This window comes from Drosophila suzukii, chromosome 2R (assembly GCF_043229965.1).
Source record: "Drosophila suzukii chromosome 2R, CBGP_Dsuzu_IsoJpt1.0, whole genome shotgun sequence".
NCBI lineage: Eukaryota > Metazoa > Arthropoda > Insecta > Diptera > Drosophilidae > Drosophila > Drosophila suzukii.
Genome location: NC_092081.1, coordinates 10,991,573 through 11,016,786, shown reverse-complemented (window position 1 = coordinate 11,016,786; position 25,214 = coordinate 10,991,573). Strand labels below are relative to the sequence as shown.

The 25,214-nt window shown below is 38.0% G+C and overlaps 3 protein-coding genes across 13 annotated transcripts; all 3 read right to left on the bottom strand.

The window, feature by feature from the left end:
- Nucleotides 1-109: 109 nt before the first annotated feature.
- On the bottom strand, nucleotides 110-2,187 carry LOC108009263 (uncharacterized). Of its 7 annotated transcripts, none has more exons than XM_017073461.4 (2): nucleotides 2,035-2,187; nucleotides 110-936 (listed from the first exon to the last, which is right to left on the bottom strand). In XM_017073461.4, exon 2 carries the CDS (start codon nucleotides 734-736, stop codon nucleotides 110-112), a length of 627 nt encoding a protein of 208 aa, XP_016928950.3. In that variant the 5' UTR covers nucleotides 737-936; nucleotides 2,035-2,187. The 7 variants fall into 7 exon arrangements, with proteins under 7 accessions (XP_016928950.3, XP_016928951.3, XP_036669664.3 ...); XM_017073462.4 differs by having other exon boundaries at nucleotides 1,964-2,148; XM_036813769.3 differs by having other exon boundaries at nucleotides 2,046-2,064.
- A 676-nt stretch (nucleotides 2,188-2,863) lies between these two features.
- Nucleotides 2,864-12,699, bottom strand: qvr (protein quiver). 2 transcript variants are annotated; one of them, XM_017073892.4, is made up of 7 exons: nucleotides 12,078-12,699; nucleotides 10,083-10,177; nucleotides 9,954-10,031; nucleotides 9,307-9,354; nucleotides 7,382-7,434; nucleotides 7,228-7,321; nucleotides 2,864-7,061 (listed from the first exon to the last, which is right to left on the bottom strand). In XM_017073892.4, the coding sequence occupies exons 3-7, from the start codon at nucleotides 10,000-10,002 to the stop codon at nucleotides 6,838-6,840; spliced, it is 468 nt and encodes a 155-aa protein (XP_016929381.2). In that variant the 5' UTR covers nucleotides 10,003-10,031; nucleotides 10,083-10,177; nucleotides 12,078-12,699; the 3' UTR covers nucleotides 2,864-6,837. The 2 variants fall into 2 exon arrangements, with proteins under 2 accessions (XP_016929381.2, XP_016929380.2); XM_017073891.4 differs by lacking the exon at nucleotides 9,307-9,354 and adding an exon at nucleotides 8,521-8,577 and having other exon boundaries at nucleotides 12,078-12,698.
- Nucleotides 12,700-13,033: 334 nt separating this feature from the next.
- Prip (aquaporin prip) lies at nucleotides 13,034-19,362 on the bottom strand. Of its 4 annotated transcripts, none has more exons than XR_005013885.3 (7): nucleotides 19,213-19,362; nucleotides 15,357-15,427; nucleotides 15,114-15,269; nucleotides 14,911-15,054; nucleotides 13,779-14,201; nucleotides 13,403-13,534; nucleotides 13,034-13,338 (listed from the first exon to the last, which is right to left on the bottom strand). XR_005013885.3 is itself a non-coding variant. In XM_017075153.4 (6 exons), the coding sequence occupies exons 2-6, from the start codon at nucleotides 15,390-15,392 to the stop codon at nucleotides 13,303-13,305; spliced, it is 795 nt and encodes a 264-aa protein (XP_016930642.1). In that variant the 5' UTR covers nucleotides 15,393-15,427; nucleotides 19,213-19,362; the 3' UTR covers nucleotides 13,034-13,302. The 4 variants fall into 4 exon arrangements, 1 of the variants encoding a protein (XP_016930642.1); XR_010653547.2 differs by having other exon boundaries at nucleotides 13,403-13,531; XR_011603788.1 differs by lacking the exon at nucleotides 13,403-13,534 and having other exon boundaries at nucleotides 13,654-14,201; nucleotides 15,357-15,426.
- Between the last annotated feature and the right edge of the window lie 5,852 nt (nucleotides 19,363-25,214).

The following is a 25,214-nucleotide window of genomic DNA, read 5'->3' as shown; positions in this document are numbered from 1 at the left end:
GTAGTGGTTGTGCTTGTGGGTGGTTTTTGGGCTGTTGTGTGGTGTGTGGAACGTTTCTATTTGCTGTTGCTGTGGCTGTTTTGAGTGTTTGCCTAGTGGAATTGGCTGCTTAGGTGGCTATGGATGCTATGGAGGCGACGCTAGCTCCGGCTGTCCAACTGCAGTGGGCAGGTTTTGTGCTGCTACTGCTAATTTGGATCCTGGAGGATCTACTCCGATGCGTGGTGGGCGCTCCTCTACTCGCTGTTGCGGGTGCTGTTTTTGTTAGCAGGAGCTGGAGCTGTTGCTGGTGCTGTGGCTTCTTGGGGTACAACAGGTACTCCGCCCTCAGATCCTTATGATCCTGACACCGATCCCGATCCTGAGCACCGGGGCTGCGGTGGCTGTGGCTGCTCTGCCAGCTGGTTAACGCAGCCCCTGTGCCCGTTGCCCTGGCCGAAGACGTAGTGCCACTGCTGGTGAGGATTGGATGTGGATTGGCGACTATGTAGGGTGTGTCCTCCTCCTCCTCCCCCTGGACACCCTCCCGGCGGTCCGCCTGCCGCTCCTCCTCCTTCGCCGCCTCCTCCTCCTCCTCCCTCGCCTCTCCTCGTCGTCGTCCTTGATCCCTGGGAATTCGAGCTGACAGCGCCGACAGCAGGATAATGGCCAAGGAAACGATCTGGTGGCAATTACGACGACAACGCAGTGGTAGCAACAACAGTGACAGCGAATGCAGCAAATGTGTCGACGACATTTTTCACGTTGAAATCGAAGGTTCTGTGTGAATTGGCATAATTACGTTCATCAAATTTGCACATTTCAGTTCATCATCATCGTTTTTGGGCTAAATCGAAATGTTGTTCTTTTTCTTTTGTCCCTCTTCTTGTTGTTGTTATTATTATTTATTATTATTTCGCCTTGGCTTTTTTGTTATCGGTTGGGCTGATAAAAAATCTGGAATCGAGAACAACAACAAAAACTAGTAAGTAAACAACTCACACACACACACACGCATACATTCAAAAGTGGTGGCTAGGGCGCGCGCGGGAAAAATATCACAAATACACACACTTTTGTTTTAAATTAGTAAAAACACGCAGAAAAACATGCCAGCTATGATTCATTGCCTTTGCTCAGCTTATTTCGCATTTTTTCCATTATTAAACTGCCCGAAAAACGCAAAATCATAGAAAGCCGAGACGAAGAAAAAGGCGGCATAAACAAACACACGCGCGCAATCACACGTCTCAAACAAACGCGGCGAATTTAGTACTGTGTTTTTTTTTTCCGAGAGATATCTCACTTTGCAGAGCCCTGTTAGCTAACATTTTGTTTGTACAGAACTCTGTTAAGTGAGAAAAAAAACGCAATCAAACTCCGCCTCATGTGGGTTTTGTTTTTTGCTTTTATCTAGCAAATTCGCATTCGGCCGACTAGTGCGTGTATTTTGTAGGGACCGGGCTAATTTTTCACACACTTTACCGCACTTTTCGTGCAGCAGCGAGCGCAATCTGGTTGATAAATCGCTCGAAAAATTTACACACATAAACCCGATTTTGCGTATAGCGTGGTTTCGCTGGAAAGCAATAATGGCGGCCAGAGAGCCGAACACCGACGACGCCGCGGACTGCAGGGCCGCGATTAATTTGCCCCGACGGCGGCGATAACGATGAGCGGTCGCCGATTTATTTCGTTTGATTTCACTTCCGTACTTATCGTACTGCTTGGTAATAATTAATAAATCGTATTTGTAATTTTTAGGCCCAGCAAAAATGATTATTTTCTTTGAAATTATGAAATTTTGGTCGGCAGCTGTTATCGATAGATCGCCGTTGCGCGCGTCTAATTGCCGGCCTCTCACTCCGATGACACTCCGAACGTCTAGTTAGCGCCCCCTGGCGAGCTCTTCGCGCACTAGGCCCAACGCTGCATGACTTTTTTTTTCACAAACAAAAAAATCGATTTAGATTTTTTCACGCACATTTTTCACACTCTTTGCCAGGCATTTGTGCCCGCAATATGAACAAATGATGTGATTTCCAGCGTATTTACCACTGCCGCACCGTTTGCAGCTAAATTCTAGCAGTTGGGCGAGCGCAAACGTTCGAAATTGTTCTTCAGCAGCGGGACACGTTTTTACTTATGGGCGGCCATTACGAATGAAATTTCGGAGTTGTCGGAGTCGAACGAAATCGTCGCCAGAGTGGCGAAATTATTTTGGCTAGGCCTCCGGGGGAAATAGTTGACCGTTTTGAGTGCGGTTTTCGGCTAAATCTGTGGAATTTTGAGAGGGGTCGGATGCATGCATTCGGATAGCCGGGGCCCAGCTGCATTTATTTAATTTGTTGTTAATTTACGCAGCCCCAAATCGCCCAGCTGCCCAGCTAGTGGTGGGCGAATTATTCGGAGTGTCCAGGCGTTAGGGTATTGAGTTTGGACTATCGGATAGGCTCACCATTGCGTTGGAGGCAGAAATGCACTAAGGCGTGGGCTTAAAATGTGGAGAAACGGATTACATTAAAGCCTAGACCCAAACCAAAATTCTGAAAATTTAAAAATTTGTAAATTAAAGACTCCAGCGTTGCCACTGGCAATGTAAAGCACTCAGTGCTGCCAGACCGAAAAAATGTTGTCTCATCTTTATCTTGATTTAAAAATATTTAATTTATATTTAGCTTCAGAAAAGTGATAGAACAGAGGAATATCCCATACTATACCAAAAAGTTTTTTTTCCAATGTTTATTAAAAAGTTTTTTTTATCGTGTACTTAAAATGTTAGCATTTTATTTGGCTTTATTCTTGGGATTATTACATAAAAATTGAAAAAATAGGTGCAACATCTTCCATCTGATTTCTACTTTTTTATTAAAAAAATATCTAATTTTTTCGTTTAAATGCTTTTTTTTATTATAATCTCTTACAAGGCTTTTCGTACTCGCTGTTTTGCTTAACTTTGTTTATTTGCTAGTTACAATGTCTTGATAGTTTTAAAGGTGCTCGTTGACTTATCATCTTTTTTTGGAATACAATTAAAATATTGTCGATATTTAACAATTTCTGGGAGTAATGCTGATTTGGCCAAGCGATGTTGAGTGGTAATTTAAGTTGGTTTTTTGTCCAGCAAAGCGAGTTGGAAGCACCTGCTTAGTAAAAAGTAAGCCTCAAAGCTTTGTTTATAAAGCCCCAAGCAGAAGAAGCTTGATTTGATAAGATCCCGCGCCGATCCTATCCTCCAACGGTTTTTCAGCTGCTCTAGTATCCTTGGTATTTTTTGGTTTTGTTTTACTTTATTTGGGGTTCGGTTTTTTCGGGGAATGGCCGCACGGACGTTCACAATTACAGTTGGGGCGGCGACCGCCTGATACCAAAAGCGATGTTTTTGGATATCTTCGCCGGTGACAGGCGGCGCACGATTTTATTTTTATTATTTTTACCCTCGACGTTTCAGATGCTCGGCAATGCACGCGCGCCTGCCGCCCACAAAGTGCCAGGATTTAATTTTAAAGAAAATTAAATAATATTATTATGCATTTGTGGAACGGCTGTCGCGGCATTGCGACCACTGGGCATGGATTGCGATGGCGTACATGATGAAAAACATAGTCAGACAGTGGTGTCGTATGTGAAAAAGCACCATTTTCGCGGGGGGCTGTGGTTGGTGGGCGTTGCGCAGCAGCGAGAGAGAGATGGATAGCCCTCTGTCGCGCCTGCGCAACCTTATTGTTGGTGGAACCCAGTGACGTACGAAGGGGGAGGTGAACTCTGCTTTGCCACTTACTATAGCATCCGAAATAAGAGCTTTAAGTATTTAATAAAAAAAAAATGAAAAAGTTTAAAACCCCTTTTGAAAATTTCGCCGTACGCCACTGGTGGAACATATGTGGACGCCATCTGCGCAGGTGAAGAGGTGAGTTGAGGTGAGAGAGTGAGCGAGTGGTGGGAAATACTAGATGTGAGCGTGGCGAGTTGAGGTGTAAACTCAATTTAAAATCTGAAATATCTGCTATTTTTAAGATGGATAATCGAAAAAAAAACGAACCCATAAATCAACTTAAAGCAAAAAGCGACTGTTGATTCTTCTAGAGAGTTGGTTATGTGGGCTTTTTGTGTCTCTTCTGCGGTTTTTCTCGTTTCTTTGCAATATTCATCAACCAATACCAATAATCATTTTACTTAGCATTTCGCTATATTGGTAAGATCTTTGATATTAATTTAGTGCTTTTTGTATTGTGAGGAATCTATGGATGTGGAAGCTAAGGCCCTCCATTATTGGGCTCTTCGAACGGTTTTTATATTATTATTGTTTTGAAAATCGCGCCTACGTGTAGTAAAAATTTACCATTGGCTTTCAGTATATTCATGAGTTTGTTGAGTGTTTTCTCTAAGTGCATCGCTAATTATGTATGTATCTGTATCGTATTTTCTGTATATATTTCTCTAACATTCAGTGTGTGTTCTTTTGTGTCTTGGCGTGTACTTTAATTATTTTTGCTTTTGTTCTCAATTTATGCTACAGGTGTGGCTCTAGTGGAAGAGTTCTATGTGGTTTCTGTTTTGGAAGAAAGTTAGTAAAAAGAGTCTTAAGATCAAACAGAGTTGTTAGGAGAGTGATAGATAGTCAAACAGAAAGAAAGATATACAGAGAGATATATAGAGGAGATACAGAGAAAGAGAAATAGAGAGTATGTTGGCGCTGAGATAGATGTTGGAACTACAAAAAGTACTAAATTAAAATATGTTATTTTTGCACTACAAAATTCGTGTGTGTATTTTTTTAACTTCATTGCCTTGTTTCGATTTATGTTTAAACTTTGAAACGCATTAACCTTCAATCAATCAATCAAATACTGGTTATAAGAATATTGTCAACATTCACAAACCAAAATCGGTTAGATATTTGTGGTTAAAATATATAAGTTTATCTGTTATTAAACAAACCAACATACCAGGAAAGCAAGAAACAATACAAATCGAACTTAAAATCGAATGGTGTTAACATTGCATTGGGGATTTTCGCTAAGTGTAGGGGGTTCTTGTGGAGGGGGAGGGAGGTGGAAGGGTGCTGGATCGAGGGGGAAGTGAAAGTGTGTGTGTGTACCACCAAGATAGGCCGGCTAAAATCCGATATCCCATCCATCTACGAGCGAGGCAAGATCGAACTAAGAAAACGGTGCGCAACTGTACTTGAATTTTTTGATTTTAGTTTGTTTCTTTTGGCTTGTGACTTACCTGGTATGCCCAAGCAACGAAATTAGTTCACATGCTTCCCGGTTGGACGGATATGGATATTCTATTTTTTTTGTTTAGTTATTTTCTTTAAGCATTTTTAACTAAAGCCAAGTCTAGGGGTAAGTATTGTACAAATGCGTGGGCAGAAGTGCACGAATGTTGAAAAGTTGGTTAAGTGAGTAGCAAGTAGATAAAGCATATTTAAGCTAAAAGTTAACGTCAAAAGTTGAGAGTAAATTTTGCTAGAGATATATACGTATGGTAAAAATGGTTGTTTATTAGCCAATCTTCAATTATACAAATGAAAAGGTTTACGCTTAGAATACAAAACTTCAACTTCAAGTTGAATACTCTAGACGAGATGATAATAATAACTATTAATTCATAATATTAAGTCAAATTCCAAAAATGTAAATCATAAGCTATGTAAGCTATAAGTTCCGATTCGATTCGATTCGTTTTAAAACTATCACTAGCATGAATGAGAATTGATTCAATTTCAATTTCATAATGAGGGTTACGGGTTGTTAACAGATCGTGGGTTCGGGATCGGAAGTGGGATCGGGATCGGGGATCTTCTACTTACAATCTAATTATCACTTGTTGAACATAAACCAAAGGGACCAGGGTGATCGGTACTTTATACAGTTTGGTGCTTGGTGGCAGGTTCTATGAGGCTAACTACACTAAGATCGATAGGTTACCAAAGTTCGGTCTCATTGTTGCTTCGTTACGTGATATGATGCGTGGGATTTCTTTTGTTTGTTTTGGGGTCCAAGCGAGAACCGAAAGTATAGCTTAATGGCTAGATCTACGATATAGAGTATTAACAACAAAGTAACGTTTTATGCATTATGGAGTTCTCTTCCGACTTTGGAATAAACAAGATGAGCAAATGTTCCACTTGGTCACTGCAAATACTTTTGGGATGATCTTTGATTTCTTTGGGGCTGGCTATATATACAGTGTGTCTGGGTGTCGAGTTATTCCAAGTTTACATATGATTTGGACAAATGTTTAAAAGTAAGTCTATAAACGTATTTAGGTGTGAATCGATTACTGGCTTTGGTTTCTCGGTTTGTCCCTCTGGCCGGGGCATTTACAAATGTAAGTAACAACGAAATCAAAATGTAATAATCACTACGATTCCTACTTAAGCGCTACATGCTTCAGCTTTAGCATCAACAACATGCAATTCAAAATCCGAGCACGAGTACCGTGATTTGATTCGGACTCGGATTCGATTTCGATGCGATTCGATTAAACTCGCATTTGAAGAACTCTTGCTTTAGTCTGTGTTTACTGTGTGTGATAGAGAAATTGGGCAAGCCTTCTGTCTTTGGAAGCTTTGGTATGCATTCACATTCCTTAGATCTGGATCTCGAGCTTTCGCTTGGTGCTGATCAAAACTACGCGAAGTCCGTACTTCGTAAACTGTGCTCCAAAACAAATCAATCGCAATTGTTAAACTGTTATCGTAATAAAATCAAATCAAGCTACAAATCATACGTTCAAATAGAGGATAAGAGAGAGATAGTGAGTTCGTGTAGGATTTTCTCTAGGTGTGTTGTATGTTTCTGTATGTTCTGAGTGTGTGTGGATTTCTGTGGATGAGCCTAACACTTTCTATCTGCTGAGCAATTGAGCAATTAGCCACGACACTGCCACTGCGATGGGTATGAGATGCAGCTGGCAACCGTTAGTGTGTAAATTTTTACTAGAATTGCACATATCTTCCTCACAAAAGCACATATGTCCATTGCCTGAACTTTCCATCATGCACACGTGATCGACCATGAATAAATTGATCTGTAACTGTGACGTACACATGCGTCGCACCACCTCGTACGCTGAAAGAGAGAGAGAGCAAGAGAAGAGAGAAAGAGACGGGGACACGCACACACCAGGGTGTCGATCAATCAGTGAAAGGATAATCAATTTGAGATCACGGGATATGTGGGTACAGTCACGTGCAAGGTACGGGGTACAGTTGTGTCGGGGTTGCTAATTACTCACGTGATCTCTGATGCCGCACCATTTTCACGCAGCAACCGTTGCAGGTCATCAAGGGAGGCTGATCCCTTGGCAGGGCAGTATAGTTGAAGGGATCCTGGATAAATACAAACAATTTTAGTCTTCACGGATCATTGCTCCATTGCTCTTTTCCAACCTTGCAGCGGGCATCTGTCCAGGAGTCGCACTCATAGCAGTAAATCGATCGCGCTATATGAAAAGATATCTCGTTACTATCAATTTCTTAATACGCAACTCTCCTCTTCCGATCTTCGGGTTATTTTGAGGTTAGGTTAGCTGTGGTACAGTAACGCCAAAACGTGCAACACACATAAGCATTTAAAGAGTTGCCAACACAAACAAACAGCAGGCAGAAAACATTTATCGATACCAGTTTTTTAATTTAACAAGTGATTTGTTGCGATTCTTTTGAATTGGGTGTGTGGTATTTTTGAATTTTTGGGTAGCTAGTGTTTCGTAAAGTATTTTAAATATCTCTAACTAACCTATATTGGCAAAAAAAAATTAACAAAACAGAAAAACACATTTATGTTGAAGGATTTACTGGAAATGATGGAATAGTGTCCTTTAAAGCATGCATTCACACTCACATAATCGTATACCACATACAGACACACCAAATAACTAGGATAAGATATCGGTCTTCCGGATACAGTTTGTTTCAGAGCTATGTCCCTATAACTTACTTCCTTATATTAAATAATATTTTGAGATACCAAAATTTTAATCGTTAATTATTGACAACTTTATAAATATATTTCAAACGATTGTCACAATTGTAATTTAAAATTTCGATGTTGATATTCCTTAGTTCCGAAACGAACGTTACCACAGAATTACACCTGATTTAATGGGTGGTCGACGGGTAGTTAAAAGTAAATAAAGCAAAAAAAGGAAGGAAAGACAAAAAAGCGTTGGTGCAAACATACTACTGATAAAAGTGCAACCGAAAAAAAGTGAAGTTAGGAAAGAGTTAAAGGGGATGCCCCAAAGAACTGAATGGATATTGGTGGCAAAGCTTTAGGAATGAGCGAAATAGCTCCGATCTTGCGGTCGATCGGGCTTTGAATACGAAATCAAAAAGATCTTAAGTAACACTGATAATCCAAAAATATTCCTTATTCATGGCGAACTCGACATAAACCGATTCGAGTTTGTTAGAAATAGATTATACATATACTTATGCATGACTCATATTTTCTTATATTTTGGCAAAAAGGTAATCGATAGGTTTAAGCAAATGGTTTCTGGTTTGGAAAGACAATGGACTCATACTTTGACATTCGGCTGAGGTCTGCGGAATCCATATGAAAGTTAGAAATCCGATAAAGGCTGCAAATAAATAATGGAAGAGAGAGAGCAAAGTAGAAGTGGGCAGTAGAAGGAGCACGAACCAAAGATACAAAATCAAGGGGCTTCGGAGGAGAGGGCACCAGATGAAACCCCGTGACAGGTACAGTTGACCTCTCAGCTTGTTCCGATTCCATGTTCCCCCGGACAAGCACAACTGTACCTGCCATTGGGCTATCAGCTGAGGGTAAGGTTTGAGTTTAAGGAGAAAATAGAGTTGGTGGGTAAAATGTTGATACTCTACATACGCCGGGGCGGGGTTATGTAAAACACTCTCGATATTCTGTGCACTCAGTGTTGGAAAGCCATTCGATTTCACCGCCTACCCGAAAATATTACCAAGGCGACAGTGTTGTAAAAGGCACAGAGGAAAGACAATTTTTACAAATTACGTTTACATTTTGGTGTGAACTTCACTGCAACTCAAGACGCATACGTGTTGTTGTTGGGTGACCAGGAATATGCAATATATATGGGTAGATAGAATGTATAGAGTACAGACAGCTGCTTACAGTCGATATATAACGGCATTTACAATCAACGGCACGTACGAAACGAAACCAATAATGAAAACCAAACCAAACTCAAATCGAACGCAACAATTGCTTTTCACGTTTTTACAAGGGATTATTTTCTTTTTAGATTAGTACAAAAACTGAAGGTAATTTTGTTCAAATCGAATGGGGAAATCATACGCAAAATGAAACTTACTTGGAAAACAATTATCGGTGGTAGCGAATTTTGCCAATGCCAAAAAAACTATATAGTATTTTAGTTACCGATGAGAAATGAAAAATAAAAATAATGTAAAACATGTTTTCAATCAAATTCAATCGAATTATGAATGGCTTAGCAGCTAGCAAGGCAAATGAAAATCAATCATCTCGGTGCCTATCTAAACAATTTCGATTCGATCGATCAGCTTGCACTTAGTTTTTGTTAGTCTTACTTTGCACAGTAACATTTTGCACTGTATGATTAAAACATCACGAAAGATATTATTTGCCTAAATTAAAGCAATCAAAATTATAGTACATGATTTTGTAGTAAATTTAACGATCAAATTCTCATTTCGCCTTCCACAATTCCCTGTGTCTGCTATAATACTAACAAATCTAATAATCATGTATATATACAAGTTCCCAGTCAATTCTTTGATCTGTGTGAGAATAAAATTTGATGGTCCATAAAGCAGCGGGAATTTATGCTGGCTCTTCCGTTTTTATTGTTCGGCTTCTGTTTATCATTCAATTCGATATCGTGTTGACCTTAGTTCGTTATTAATTTGATGATTATTTTTCAGGCTATATCTAAGTGTTTGCTTAATGTCTGTGGTGATGGATGAGTGAAGGGATTACCTGTTAAGACGAACAGCCAATTGCCGACTGCATTTCTCTGCGTCCACATGTTGGTCGGTTTTCCGGCTTTCCACCCACCTAAAAAATAATGTTATTTTATTGATTGTTTAAAGTAGCATCGAGACTTACTTGAAGTGGGCTTAAGTTATCTGAGTTTTTACTATCTACTGTCTGCAATCTGCTCTCAGATCCTGTTCCTGTGTCGAAGCATTATGCTGCCGTCACTAAAAGATAGGAAATGTTACTATCTAAAGTGTTATTTTCAATAAAACTAGATATGTAGTGATTTAATTGTATTATTGAAACTCAAATACCACCTTCCCAGGACATATACAAACTATATTTCTGAAGTTCTCTATATTAAATTGAGTTGATTTTTTTAAAGAATAAAATGATGATTGTCGTAAATCACCCCACGAAGATCCGTGACTTGTTCATCTCCATAAACACTTCAGCGACCAAAATTTGTCTTCTATATAAAGAAGTTCTAGCAAGTTTCCCCTTAAAATGTGTCCTATTTTTAATCCCTAGTGATTTCCCACAGTAAAATTGGAGGCACAAAATGTAACACTTTCCCAAAAAACGACCAACTCTGGTTTCCCAACTTTTATGGCGCATTAATGGTGCACATGTGCGAGGGTTGACCCAAGAGTTGAAATGAAAATGATTTGTGGCCCTCATATTTATGGCGATACATTAATTTGACTGAAATGCGTACGTCAATATGACAATATAAATATATGGATGGTATATGTATATATGGTGCAGATATAAGTGGATCAAAAACATGGCTCTATAAATAGAGCCACCCAACCTCTAATAAGTGTTCTAGGTCAATCGGAGTGAGTGGTGGTGTGTGTTTTTTTGGGTGGCGTGTGTGAGTTCAAGTCATGGCTGCTGCTGATGTCAATGGTTCTTTGGTCCCTGTGATTGACCGGCTGTTCGAATGCTAACCATCAGTATCATATCGTTCGCTTTTCACATTTCACACTCTGGTCTGCATTTTACACATTTTTTCAGTTTGCTTTGGCTGAATTTATTGTGGCATTTTTTGCATTGAACTTTGGCAAAGTGTCAAAATAACGCGAGGGCGGGCGAAAAGAAAAGCGAGGGGTGTGGCAGACAGAACTATTTATATTTATATGTATGCCAGTGCTAAGAATATTCTTTAAGCGTAGAGAAATTAATGGGGATGACTGGCTGTCAGCTACCCTTTGTCAAACTCAAGGAATAATTTCGGATCAATATTTAAATGTAAGCAATTTGATGAATCAGTAGAAAATTAAATATAGCGTATAGGAAAAACCCTGATTTTGGAAAACTTTGTCTTGTTCTCAAAAAAGAGCCTAGATCGATTGAATCTTCAAACAAAAATGAGACTACTTATTCTTCACAGTGTCAGCTATATAAACAAACTCGAGAGCACATTCGTCTTGGTTTCAAGAACGTTTATTCTTGAAAAAATGAGAGGCCGAGCTTTTTAGAGCATTTGATCTATGCTTCTAAAGCTTTACATTTTTCTGGGTGTATTGCATTTCTAAGAGTAATCGGACATTAATTTCACTAGGGGAGTGTTAAGAATATGAGTAGTATAAGCTTTAAATTATTATAATAGCTGCCATTAATTACAAGTGCAAGTCCTCAAATAAACTCTACAAATTTGAAACTATCTTATGAGTTGTTATCTTCAAGTTTAGCCTGCCTTTAATCTGTAAACCAATATACCCCTTAATATGGGTGGAGCATTAAACTACCAATCCATTCAAGCTTTTCAGGTTAAGGTTTTAGCCTGGCTGCACTAAAATTAGCGCAATTTTCCGCCAATATTGAAGTCTCTCCAATGGGGCAAACCACAGTGACTATCATACCGCACCACCGTTGCACATGCAAGTGGGTCAAAATGTGGTTCAGTGTCCGCCTGGCGTTCAACAAGTGTTTGCAATGCCGTCGTTTTAGCGATGATTATGGCTGCCGATCGCATTTCATTGGCCATTCATCAAATTTTAATGACTCTAACGAGCTAATTGCAGAGTGGGTCAAACGCAGAGCAGAATGTAAACAACGCCCTTAGTTTGATTTTGCTCACTATCCTCAAACGCTCCTTTAAACCAATTAATTACTTGCCTGTTGGCCCAGTTACTGGCTAACTGAAATTGAATTTTCGTTCATGTTTGGCTGCCAGGTTTTCGTTTGGCCTAGACACACGCGAGTATTGATTTTGTGTGGCTGTGTTTACGCGACGCTGCAGCTTCTCCACTTTTCCCAGCCACTTTCCGCTTTCCACTTTTCCTTTCCCTTGCTTTCCTCTCACACTTTTCCGGGTCGGTTGTTGGGCCGTTGTTTCATAATGTGTTCTGGATTCCCGAATCGATTGGCCAGCTTAACTCGGCCCACTTATGTTTTAGCCTTCTCCGGGGTCTACTGCAATTTGCATTCGACCCTCGCCGTTGTCTCGGTGTCGTTTTTCCAAGTCGTTTGCTGACTTTTCCCCCTACTGTTTTCCTATTGATTTCGCTCACAACACTCTAGTGCATCACTTTGCCTTGATTTTCAACTGGCTTTTCAATTAACAGTGTGTGCACTTGCCAATTGTTTAATTCACTAATTCGAATAATTTATCAATTGTTTAATGGCTATATGGGGGCAATTTCTGCTCTCTGCCGTTTTTTATTTGTTAATTTTGTAATTTATTTAGCAGGTCACACGCAACGACATTGACAACGACGGAGACGACTGCGGATTTTCCGATTTTCCCTTAACGCTTTTTGACAGTTTTGGCGCATGACGCTTTTGCCGTATGCTCCGCGGAAGCTTTTCCGCATACCAAGTGTTGGAAAATTCGTTGCGGAAAAGCTTACAGCATAAGCTTTTAAATGCCGCACTTTTTGAAGGTGGAAAATTGAGGAAAAATGGATTTAGTAATCAAAATTAAAGATTGTTTAAGCAACCAAATCCATTTTACTGAAAAATATTCCTATTAAAGATTATTATTTTAAAAAAAAATTTAAAGAAAATATTAGGCTTTTTATAGTGTTAGAAAACTGTTTTCGAACTCCTATTGAATAATTTCAAATCAACGCTTTTCAGTTAATGTTTTCCACTTTATTGTGAACGCATGAGAATACAAGTAATTTTTTTGTAGATTGCATTTTAGGGCAGCTTACACATTTAAATATTAGTTAATTCAGAAATGATTTTTTTATGAATAAATACATAAATACACACGAACGAAGGAGTACACGAAATAATTATGATAGACACTGAAATGAATGGATACAACGTAATCTGTTCTCCTCGGCTGCTTTTCTCTCTCTATCTCTAGATTCGAGTCACCTAAGATCCCTTAAATTTAGGCATAGTCGCGTGCTCCCTCCAATTTGCGCATCTGTAAATTATGAATATATAATAGTACAAAAAATTAGTTAAGTAAATTAAGCAGGGATGCAAACCGATCGAAATTGTGGGCGGGTTCGGTTGAAAGGATTGAAGAATATCTAAACCAATGGGTTTGGTTCACAAAAGTGGTTTGGATAAGCTTTGAAGGCTGGTTGCAAATAGCTTTAGTAAACGAATATCTGCTGCTAAAGCGATAAAAATATATATACATTTAAATAGTTTATAGATAAATGAGTTATACGATAGTGTTTTGGTGTTGCGGTTCGGTTTGCATCCCTGAAATCAAGTAACTTGGGGTATTTACAATGTGTGTGTTTGTGAGAGGTGAGTGAGTTTGTGTGTGATAAGTGGGTGTGGAATGAGTGTGGGTGTGATCACTGATCAGTAGAAGGACTCCTCGCTCCAGGCGCTTATCAACCTGACTCTCACCTCGCGTTCATCGGCGTGCGTTCGGTACTTCTCGGAAGCCTCGTTCACCTTTGGGGCGGGTTTCGCCTCCAGGACCTGGGTGTAGAGCAGGGCGGCAGCCACGCCTCCCAGCACAGGTCCCACCCAGTACACCCAATGCGATGTCCAGTTATCGGTGGCAAAGGCAGTGCCCACTGTGCGGGCGGGATTCATACTAGCCCCGGTGTACCGAATGGTGCCCAAGTGACCCAGGGTCACCGCCATTCCAATAGCCAGGGGCGCCGTGTAGCGGGAGTCGGGCTTGTGGGGATCGCAGGCTCCAAATACAACGAGAACCAGCAAAAGTCCCAGGAAGAACTCGATCCCCACGCCCTGCAGTTCTGTGATATTTTGGGCCAGCGAAGTGTGACCCAAGCCATTATAATAGTCGCGATCGATGAGGATCTGAGGATGAGGGGTGTAAAAGAAATTATTAAATAATACTCCCAACTTCATTAGATAACTTAGTCCTATTAAAATAACTTCTTAAAGATAATTTTCCTTGTTGAAAAAATAAAATGACTATTTTTCAAGATCATTTAAGTGAGTCATTTAGGTGAATGTATATATATTGAATCATATTATGATATTTTCAAGCTGAGAATTTTGGTTGAATCAGTGTGAATATTTTATATTAATATTATTTACTTTTTTGTAAGCAGAAGTAATCAGAATGTGTTACTTTTCGAGGAATTAAATAAAAAAAGTCAAAGATAACACTTTGAGACAAGTTTGTTTGGGTACTTAAAAGTAATCAACGGATTTACTCATGCATTCACTCTATATATTGCCGTAAAGATTATTTTATGCACTCAATGAAGAAAAGCAAGTGTCGAAATAAGAGTCACTTTTTAAACCACAACCGGATGTGGGACAATCAAAAACTGTAAGAGACAAATAACTCGTACGATGGTGTTCAAGTAAGCGAGATTAGCCCCAAGGCAGCACAACCAAGCGTCTTCAAAGAATTTGTTTCACGAACGAACAAAAATGTGATAAGGTTTCTTGGTACATTTATAGCAACGTTTCGAAAACACATTTTTGGGAAAAGCTTATATCTTATCAAAAACTTGTTCAAAAGCTTTAAGCAAATAAATATTTTATGCTTTCTCACCTTAACAGCTGCAGTTCCAGCGATGGCACCCAGGCACTGGAAGATGACATAGAAAATGGCCCTGATCAAGCTGATTCGTCCTGCAATCAGCATTCCAGCGGTAACAGCAGGATTCACATGTCCACCACTCAAGTGACCCACAATCTGCAAGGGAATATATGAAAATGAGAGGGAATAATATTAAAATTTAGGGATTATCTCACCGTTATGGCCATGAAAATGGCCAGGCCAAAAGCCAGGGCCTTGAAAGTACCATCCTCAATTTGAGTGCATGCACCGCAGGCAAAGAAATTGAGGATCAGGTTACCCAGGAATTCTCCAATTAGGGCCTGCCACAATCGCAGCTCCTTGGATTTGAGCTAGGATACATAAAATAATATTAATAATATGTGTAAATAAACTATATTAAATATATTTTTAATATTTAGGAACTATTTTGAACTCACCTCATTGAGACCCAGTGAGTACTCGAACTTTCCCATCTTCTTCGCCTTGCCTTTCAACTAAAACTGGTGAACTAAAAAAAAACACATGAAAAATCAGTGGGCTATGTCTGGCAGTTAATGCAAATCGCAATCCGAATTGTAAATGGAAATGTGTTTGGAAATGGATGTGGACAATTGTCAAACATGAGCAGGTTTTAACTGCTAACGATGGCCACTTTTTCCACTCATTTAAGGTGCGAAATTGTTTTGGCCTTTGGTGACATTTTAAATATCTGCATTTCCGCTGCAATTGTCTTGGTGCCTAATTAGTTGACACTTTTGTCTGGTCTTTAATTATAGTAGTCAGTTTCTTTTTTAAAAATGTGTTTTGTGTTGATTAATAACAGAGGATTATAAAGTTTTCATGGTAAGTTTAATATTTTTAAATGTTCTTCGCAATATGTTTTCGACCCCCAAATGTCTTTAAACTCAATTCTCGCTTATTTATTTAATATCCAGCTGAATTGGAATGTTTATGTGCTTTACTAAACCCAACGTGGTTGTGTCAAAAGTGGGTAATTAAGGTGTTTTTAGACACCACCCCTCCTAACTCAACGGAACCCATCTTATCGGCCATCGCAGCTGCATGTGAGAATATATCAGAGCAAACAAAATGTATAATATTTAATTGGCAACGAGTCATAAAAGTGCGGTAAATATTTGAGTACAACACCGTCAGATGTGAACAGCACTCGAGAATCAGCCGTTGAGAGTGTTTAACCGGGGGTTAAGGGGGTCTAAGGAGGTTAAACCGCCGCGGGGGGATTAGGCCTGTTTTTTTTATAGAGTGGAATCAGTGGAAACTGTTTGTTTTGCTGTTCTTTTTTGGCGCAATGCGGTCACGAACAGGCCCAAAAATGGGCTAAGACTCGTTGACCATGCCCCCACACCAAACCTCAAGAGCTTTACAAATATATTCAATTATATACATATATCATATAGCATATTCTATTTGCAATTTGTCTATGCCATCAATCAACGACCGTTCAATGTTAATTCCCATTTTCTATGCTCAGAAAATATTCAAGTTGTTCATCACCTTTCGTATTTGTTTTTTTAATGCAATCTTAATGAATTTCGTGTTTTATTTGCGTCATCTAGAACCCCCATATCGATATCAGCCAATAGACTCAAGTGCTCTGATATGGAAACGCGGGTTCTGTTCTTTAATTGAGGAACCGAGGAGGAGGAGTGTGCTGGATGAGCTGATAGTAATTGAATTGACTTAAGGTTGGGCCTACGGATAAGTGGAATACCTTGTAATAGAGCAGTTACCATCCCACACAAACACTGCCATTGACTGGAATGCCGCGAAAAATGGGTAAAATCCGGGGGACTTTAAATATTTGTCATCGCCTGTTAATCACCCATTGTGAAAACGGATTCAACAATTTGAGCATGTAATTATAATCGTAATTAGTTTTTGAAATGATTTTTTAATTGGCCAGCTACTAACTGGCATTCCATAGTTCAGATTCACAGGTGCCTATACTCTCTTTTCGAGGCTAATTAAAGTTCCTATCTCTAATTTTATAGGTGTAGAACAACAATGTTCTTGGGGGACCCAAATAAAAAATCTAAACAATTCAACGGCACTGATTAAAGTTTGCTTTGCGATTATTTTGGGAAGCATTTTATGGACGATAAGCTAGCTTTATAATTGGAAACCCAACACCCGATCCCACTTTTCTTCCCAATTGTGGAATTTTCAATAGCGCGCTAATAACCAAATTGGCAGCGTATAAGTGTGTCCGTGCCTATTCGCATAATATCCGAACAATAAAGTAGAAGTTTGCTCAACAAATTAGCACAAACGGCGAGAACAAAACACACAAAATTCACACATATTTTTGCACACCCAGCCAAGTAGATTGCATTTCAACGCATTTCGAGCTGATTTTCGTCATTCGAGGTATTTTTGAGACTTTCGAAACGTGTATTAACGGCGGGTTCATGAACTTGAACTCAAACCGAATTGAACTGAAAGGCTGCCAAAAAATGTGTTCCAATAAAATTTAATTATATGCAAATAATGATGTCGTTGGGAAAAGTCGCAGCACACAAACACATTCGTCATTAATTAAAACATCCAGATAACAAGAGTATAAATCTTGCGTTGATGGATCGGATGAGGTAATTTCTTCGGTTTTGTTTTTGATGTATTTTTTTATGGTCTCTAAAAGCAAGTAAATAAGTTATTTGACCAGTCATGTTAGATCTATGGGCGTTTTGAGTAGCATTTATTGGCCTCAAAGTTATTGCTATAATGGGATATATTACAAATAGTTGGAAGCAGTCAGCGTTTAAAAATATTGCAGTCGCATGATCTTTACATGTTCAAATACTATACAGTATTTTCATTAAACGTAATTCTGTTTTTTCTAGGAAATAAACCTATAAACTTTAGACAAAGACGTTTTTATAAATTTTAAAAACCTTATTTTTGTTCTTACTATAATGGGATATATTATAAACAGTTACAAGCAGTCGGCGTTTAGTAAATATTCTCACATTTAATAGTATTTTCATTACTACTATACTACCTAAAACTCTAACTCGGTACTATTTTATACATTTTAATAACCTTATACTTCCAGGTAATGTCTTCCTGTAGTTATTTTTATTTTTAACAGTTAAAATACCATCTAGCCTAGCCCCGATTGCGTAGGTCTGCTGATGACACTTGCCGATATAGACGTTTGCAATTGTTTGTCGCAACTTTGTCACTTAAAAAGCCATAAAACTTACTTAAGCTTTAAATTTGTATGCAACGCCGAACGTGGGAGGAGTGGGAGTGATAAAAAAAGGGGGAAAGTACAGCAGCAATTGCAGAGTTACTACCCAAAACTCCCACACGTGTTCGGGAGTACAGTGAAGCACGGATAATGTCAAAGGGGGCCACTCCAATTACCAAATCACAGAGCAGAAAATTGCTGTGGTCAACCCATCAATCACAGGTGTCAGATATGAATGAATGAATGCCCCCAAGCTTCGTAAGTCCCATTACCATATCATATCATAACCAAACAATGAAAAATAACATATAGAAATCTTAAAAGCTTAAACAGATCGCACGACCGCATCATTTCACGCAACGATGGTTTTAAAATGAAAAGCACAATGAAATGATTCAATGTTCTGGTTTAATTTTTAAATATATTTTGGCAAGATGCTTATTCTATATCCGCGGCTTTTAATTACTCGGAATCGCTCTGGCGGACATACATAAGTAAAATCTGTACATAAATTGTTATATTTTTACGATTGGCTATGCGAGGGCATTCTCGCCGATGTGTTTATCTCGCTTTATAAGAAATATAGATTAAAGTAGATTTGGCAAAATATGAACAGGGGGTGGAAAAAATGCAAAGCGGTATTACAAGATTAGTTGCAGTGCACAGGAAGAAAATTAAACAATTTTTATGAATGGCCAATAGCCAAAATACAAGTTTTCAAAGATAGAATTTTGTAGTTAAAATAGGATTTTACTGTTTGGTTTAACAATTAAATATTATATCAAAATTTAAATGTACATAGGTGTGTGGTTTTATTTAACTTAAATTATTAAATTGTTAAATTGTTTTTAAATTAAATTTATATTTTTCAAAACAAAAACTGAAAAAACGTTTTTTTTTTAGCAAAAATGCTTAGAAAACCATTAAATACTTTAAAACTGCCTGCTTTGATCAAAATTAAATGAATTAAAATTTATAAAAATATTAATTTCACAACAGAAATAGCAATTTCAACTGGGTTATATTTGTCAAACATTTTTTGGATTGTTTTTAATTATGATCACTTTCAATTAGAAGTTTACCTTGCTTTGTTATTAGCTCACTTTTGCACCTTTGCACCTGCTTACGAACTTGGTTTTGCGACAACAACTAACACCTAAACATGCACTTAACAAATATTTAATTTTATTTGGAAGGAATATGAGTTCCTCGAGCGATCCGCGCACTTTGACTCGACGACAAAAACTGCGCGACCGCTTTTGGTAGCAAAAAACCAAAGCCCCAAAGACGAAATCGCAGAGAGCTCGATGTAAAAAGTAATCAAAATAAGAGAGAGCTTCTCCGGAGAATTGAAGAGAAGAATTCTAGAATATTTGAGAGCGCGGGCGCAACGATTAAAACGGACGATTTTAATGTACGATTATCTTGAAATTATTAAATGACAAAAACACAACAAACCAAACATCAAAACTCACCACACTTGGTGCGGATCAGCCAAGACACAAACCACATGTAAACAGTGTTCCTTCCAATCGTCTATCTAAAAGCAATTTATTAATTTATGAACTACAAATAGTTATTTAATAGGGTAATATTTATCCCACCCATCATCAACGTCAGACAGTGACGCTTGCAGAAAAGTTTCCATCGTTTTTCGGCGTTCTTATCTGCCAAATCGGCCCAGAAATCATGTCTTTTGCAAACAATTTCCTTAATTAATTTAGTGTTCTGTATGCCGACCGGGGAACACTGAACTTTTCCATGAAATATTGACGTAAAATCAAATTCACTTTATCTTTATTTGTATGTTTTCTTTATTTGTATTTGCCTTTTTAAATTAATAACGGCAGGAAATGCATTTCAGAAATTCGAGCACACTTTTATGAGGCCCCCATAAAATTATTTAAGCACAAATTTATGGCCTGTGAGCTAGATGTAAGATACAGTGTAAAATGTAGATATACGAATTTATTGAAGTCTCGATCTTGAGTTTGGATCGTGATTGTAAGATAATCTTTAAAAGATCAGATACGTTTTTAATTATTATCCCATGGTGTTTCATAAAAATTAAACTTGGCTAATAGATACAGTAGGTTGAGTTTATAGCCCCCTTTAAAAAAATGTTCAAGGCAGATGGTAGATCATAAATGGTGGATGTGGTTTGTTGATCTATATCATTGTTTGCCATTATATGATAGTTGTGAATTATTTCAGAGCTCATAGATTTATGTTTTTAGGGCCTTTTTGGGAGATAAAGCTGAGAACAAGACACAAACAATGAGTTTTGACCCTGGCGGAGTGCAAAAAATCAAAGTAAGGCACCAATGATATATAAATTAAAATAAAGCTTAAACTCTTCTTGAAGGGAATTAAATAAGGTGTCGAATCAAACATTATTTAGGGCTATGGTGATTTCATACCTTATCTAAGCAATAAAGGGAAATACCTTACATTTTTGAATATGTAACAAGTGTGTTTTATAACAAAAACGCCACCAAGAAAATGACTCATTTACATAATGACGAGCTATATAGATTGCCCTTGTATAAATCATTTTGATTGACTTCCCTAAAATTATGACATACCAATCCCAGAAACTACTTGCTTCAGATAAAGATCTTTTCTAATTTACATAGGTGCAAACAGAATACCGCTGTGTTGGAACAAAAAGAAAAATCCAGACCACATTTCACTTGAATGGAAATAAATGAACCAGCCGACTCCTCCTGACACTTGACTCTTGACTCTTGACACCTGGCCAACGCCCACTTTTCAGCCAGCACACAATGGTTCTGCGATGACCTTGGCCCGACATTACGCCCATTTGCATATGACCGTAGTCCTGTGGAAGGGCTGGGCTTTTTGCTTATTTTCTTTTTTTGCTCTGTTGGCAGGGAGCCTCACTGTGAAATATGGAAAAGCAAAGTAATTGTGTCCTGACTGGCGAAATAATAAATTAGAATTGTCCGGTCATAGCGCCCCCAAGTGGGAAGCCATTAATTAAATCAGACAGAGCTGGAATTTAAAGCTGGCAGTGGCAAAGTGACGTGATCTGGGAAATGAGTTCTTTGTAGAGGAGCTATTTCAATTGCGTTTTATTTAATACCTTAATTATTTAAAAAATGTTGAACACAACAAAATAGCTACCTTTTTCAAGGTCTTCAAACCTTGAAATTTTTCATTTACGAGAACTGAAATTCTTTCGTTATAATCGTTCTCCAGCTTATCAGTAATTCTTTTTAACACTTGTTCTATGATGTTTTACGTCAAGCTATAACAATTTCCTGATAAATCACGAATGTATTATCGGATTAGCCACTTCCTCGCCCATAAAACAAGTGGCTGATTCTCCAGATTTCGATTAAAAGCAGTGCATTAACTTGGCTTGGAAACAATTAGTTTAGTTCAACGCCCCGCGAATTTTAAGTAAGGTTCTCTTTTTTTTTTAGACTTTACCGGAAGCTCATCGAATTTTCAAAGACAAAGAGCTAATTCCGTTTAGTTCCGTACTATATATAATACTATATATACTATATATATTTCAAGTGGTCTTTGATTACCGCTTAAAGTCACATTGCAAAGCAAAAAAAAAAGCTCGAAACATCTGCGACTGCTTATCAGCATCGGAAATAAGCAAATTTTCATCAATTGCCATTTTTATGTGCCCATTACCGTTCTCCATCTTAATGGGCTCTCGATATATAACACGTACGCCATAAGTCAACAGATGCCGTGCCTAACTTTATCACAAAAAAAATAAAATAAAAAATTGAAAACAAAACAAATCGCTAAGCTGCGACAAAAAAAACCATCCGTTCTTGATGTATTTCTATATAAAACAAAAGCCAGTGCGAGAACAAAAACCGAAGAAGTTGGGTAAACACAAATGGGCAAAAATTCTACAAGTACAACCGAGTGCTTGTGCCAATCAATATTGGAGTGCTGCGAACTTTTAAGCCCGGACAGATGGGCAATAGATGTAGTGCCTTTTATTTTTGGCTAATTACCTGCAATTTTTGGTCCGGCACGCGCTTCAACATTGCTCATACGCAGCGTGTACCTGCTACAGGAAGTGAGTATACGCCTCGTGTGCCAGAATTAACCTTAACATTTAGCTTGGAGAGAATGTGAGTTGTAGATTTTGCGATCCATGACCAGAATTCGGCTGCGATGCCCGCATAAGATTCGCTTCTACGAAAGCTCTTGGAAATATTTCCCACGGCGCATGCGTGAAGACAACTTGAAGACAACAACAACCAGAGGTTTGTTAGTCATGGCTGCAAAAATATGATGGAGTCTCGAGATGTGGAGATGTGGATGGAGAGGCATGGCAAGGCGACAAGCGACTGAAAATGTGCAAAACAAATAGCTCAACAACAATTCAAAATTTCGAATTGGACTTGGACGAGGCTTGCCAAAAAACAATAACGAGAACCGCAAGACCAGACACAATAAAACCAAACGCCAACAGCCCCAAGCGGCGGCCTTATTGAAACATTATGTGTGATCTACGTGTACAGTGGAGATAGGCTAAGGCAAATATATATAAAGCTATTATAAAAGTAGTTACTAATTACCATATAATTCTTCATAGTACATAAAAGTCCTGATAACTACTTTCTAAGCTTCAACTTCGAGATTTACTCTACCATTAATATTAAGAAAAGGAAAGGAAAGTAATTTATCAACACAAGTTAACAACAAAATGCAAATAAATAATTTATAATAAAATATACAAATATAGTTTCATCGAATTAATTAATTATTTATCATGGGCTTCAATAACTGAAAAGTTTGCATTTTCATAGACCAGGGAAGTATATGATTTAAGAGGAATTCGATGATTAATATTGGTGAGCTAAAGATATTATTGAATGATATTAAAAAAAGGAAAGAAAAACTGAAAAGTTTGTAAGGTATATCATAAACAAAGATGTTTTAATCGAAATTCATTGATTGATGTTATGGAACTCGAGTTTAAGCCTATCACTGGTATAAAAAATGGAAAGGATGGGTACTTATAAATATAAGTTAATAACAATATAAAGAGTAACAAGTTAATAAATATGTATAAAATGTAAAAACCTAGATTCTTCTTGTTTATAGATCATGAAAAGAGATGTTTTACCTGAAATTCCTTGAGTCCGTAGAACTCTGGTTTACTGTACTTAATAGGTTGTATCATACATCATAGCTAGTAAAACTAACTGAGCAAGCCATAATCAGAGCGCTGACAAAATTTGCATAGACCATAGTCGTTGACTTGGGCACTCACGCATCTCGAGACTCACACTTTTACAGCGACCACTAACCAAGATTGATGGAGTGTCAAACGCCGGAGATAGAGCATCTCGGACTGGAGAAAAAAGCTTGTGTAGAGGGGGTGGACTGTGACATTGACCTTTATTCGATTTTTTGGCTGCTTCGCGGGCCAAATCGATCACATGCGAAAAACAAACAGGCACACGCTCCCACCTTTTGCCACCTGATTGAACCAATTTCGGGCCATTTAATTTTCTACCGACTCATTGGCGTCCATTGTGCGCCTAAAATTCATTTCAATTCGTTTATTAGCCGCCCCCATAAGCAAACATAATATTAGCGATTCGATCTGAGATTATTATCGTTTCTCTCTGTGTGCGCTTACGCATTTATGTATTTAGCTTTGTTTTCTTTTTATTTTTAATTTTCTCCCCTTTTTTTTACAGTCCACTTGCCGATCGCCCGTCATTTTCAGTTACAATTGCAAATGTTTCAATGTCACTGGAGTTATTATTGTTATTATTGTTACCGTGTTTTGAATTGTTTTCGTAGCATCACAAGATCCAAGTGCAGAGAAAACAGATAATTGCAGAAAACCAAATTAAATTCAATTCGATTTCGGTAATTGCAACTTCCATTTGTACAGTTGTATATCGTTTTGCATGGGTTTTATTCAAATTTTTTCCGGTTCATTTGGGAAAAATCATTTGGCTAGTTTAAAACATTTTCCCGTTTTAATTTTCCCGCTTTCACTTATGTGGAATTCCTGACCTTACTTAATGGCACATAATACAAAAAATAATATAATAATAAAATTGTCGATTTATAAGGGTCCTAAACATCATTTAGGTAAATTGAAGATACATTTCATAGGTACACATATAAATACATTTCTTAATTCCTACTGTCCAAACCTGTAGTTAAAGTTTTTTATTTTTCCATTTAGTAACGCATTATCGTTTTTATGGATTTAATTGAGTAATTATAGAACCCTATATTCTTAATAACACGTCTATTTTTTCAAGAACTTTAACAAGGGTGAATTTCCAATTACTACTGTCCCTATCTACTTTACAAACTTATCGCACATAATCTCATTAATTTCATTACAATTAATATGATTCTTATTCAATGATTTCAACTATCTCTATCTAATTGTTCCCAACAAATTATAAATACATACATACATTTTCAATTATTACTGTCCCTATCTACTGTACAAACTTCTCGCCCATAATCTCATTCATTTAATAACAATTAAGGCGATTCTAATTTGACGATTTGAACTATCTCTATCTAATTGTGCCGAACAAATTGCAGTTTAATTGGTTTTCTTTGAGGAAGCTTATGGGAGTTACTTTGTTGAATGAAAACCCAAATGAAAAGGAGGCGGGAGCCCAAGATCTATTGGTAATTCGACAAGCATAGACCATCTCAACGGCGGCGATTATTATCTCGCCCATTTAGCCAGAGTTCGTGCCATTTTAATGGTTAACTGGCATTAAACATAATTACTCATTAAAGCAACAAAGTCGGCAAATCTCCACTTCGGTTTACTTCCCTTACCGAAGGCATAAATAAAACCGTCTGAAGTTTGGCTCTTGTTTTCATAATGGGCTGAGACGCTTCCACAAACAAAATATGGGCTCCTCGCGAATGTCTCCTTTTATTTTGGCTTGTCACTTGTTTTGTCAATAACTCGCAACTGTTGCTCTGGCCAGAGATAAAAATAGGTTCCCGACGACAAGGTAAAAGCCCTATTCATAAGCGAAAACCCCGCAATCAATAGGGCAAATTAAAGCTGTGGAAAGTTGTTTAAAAG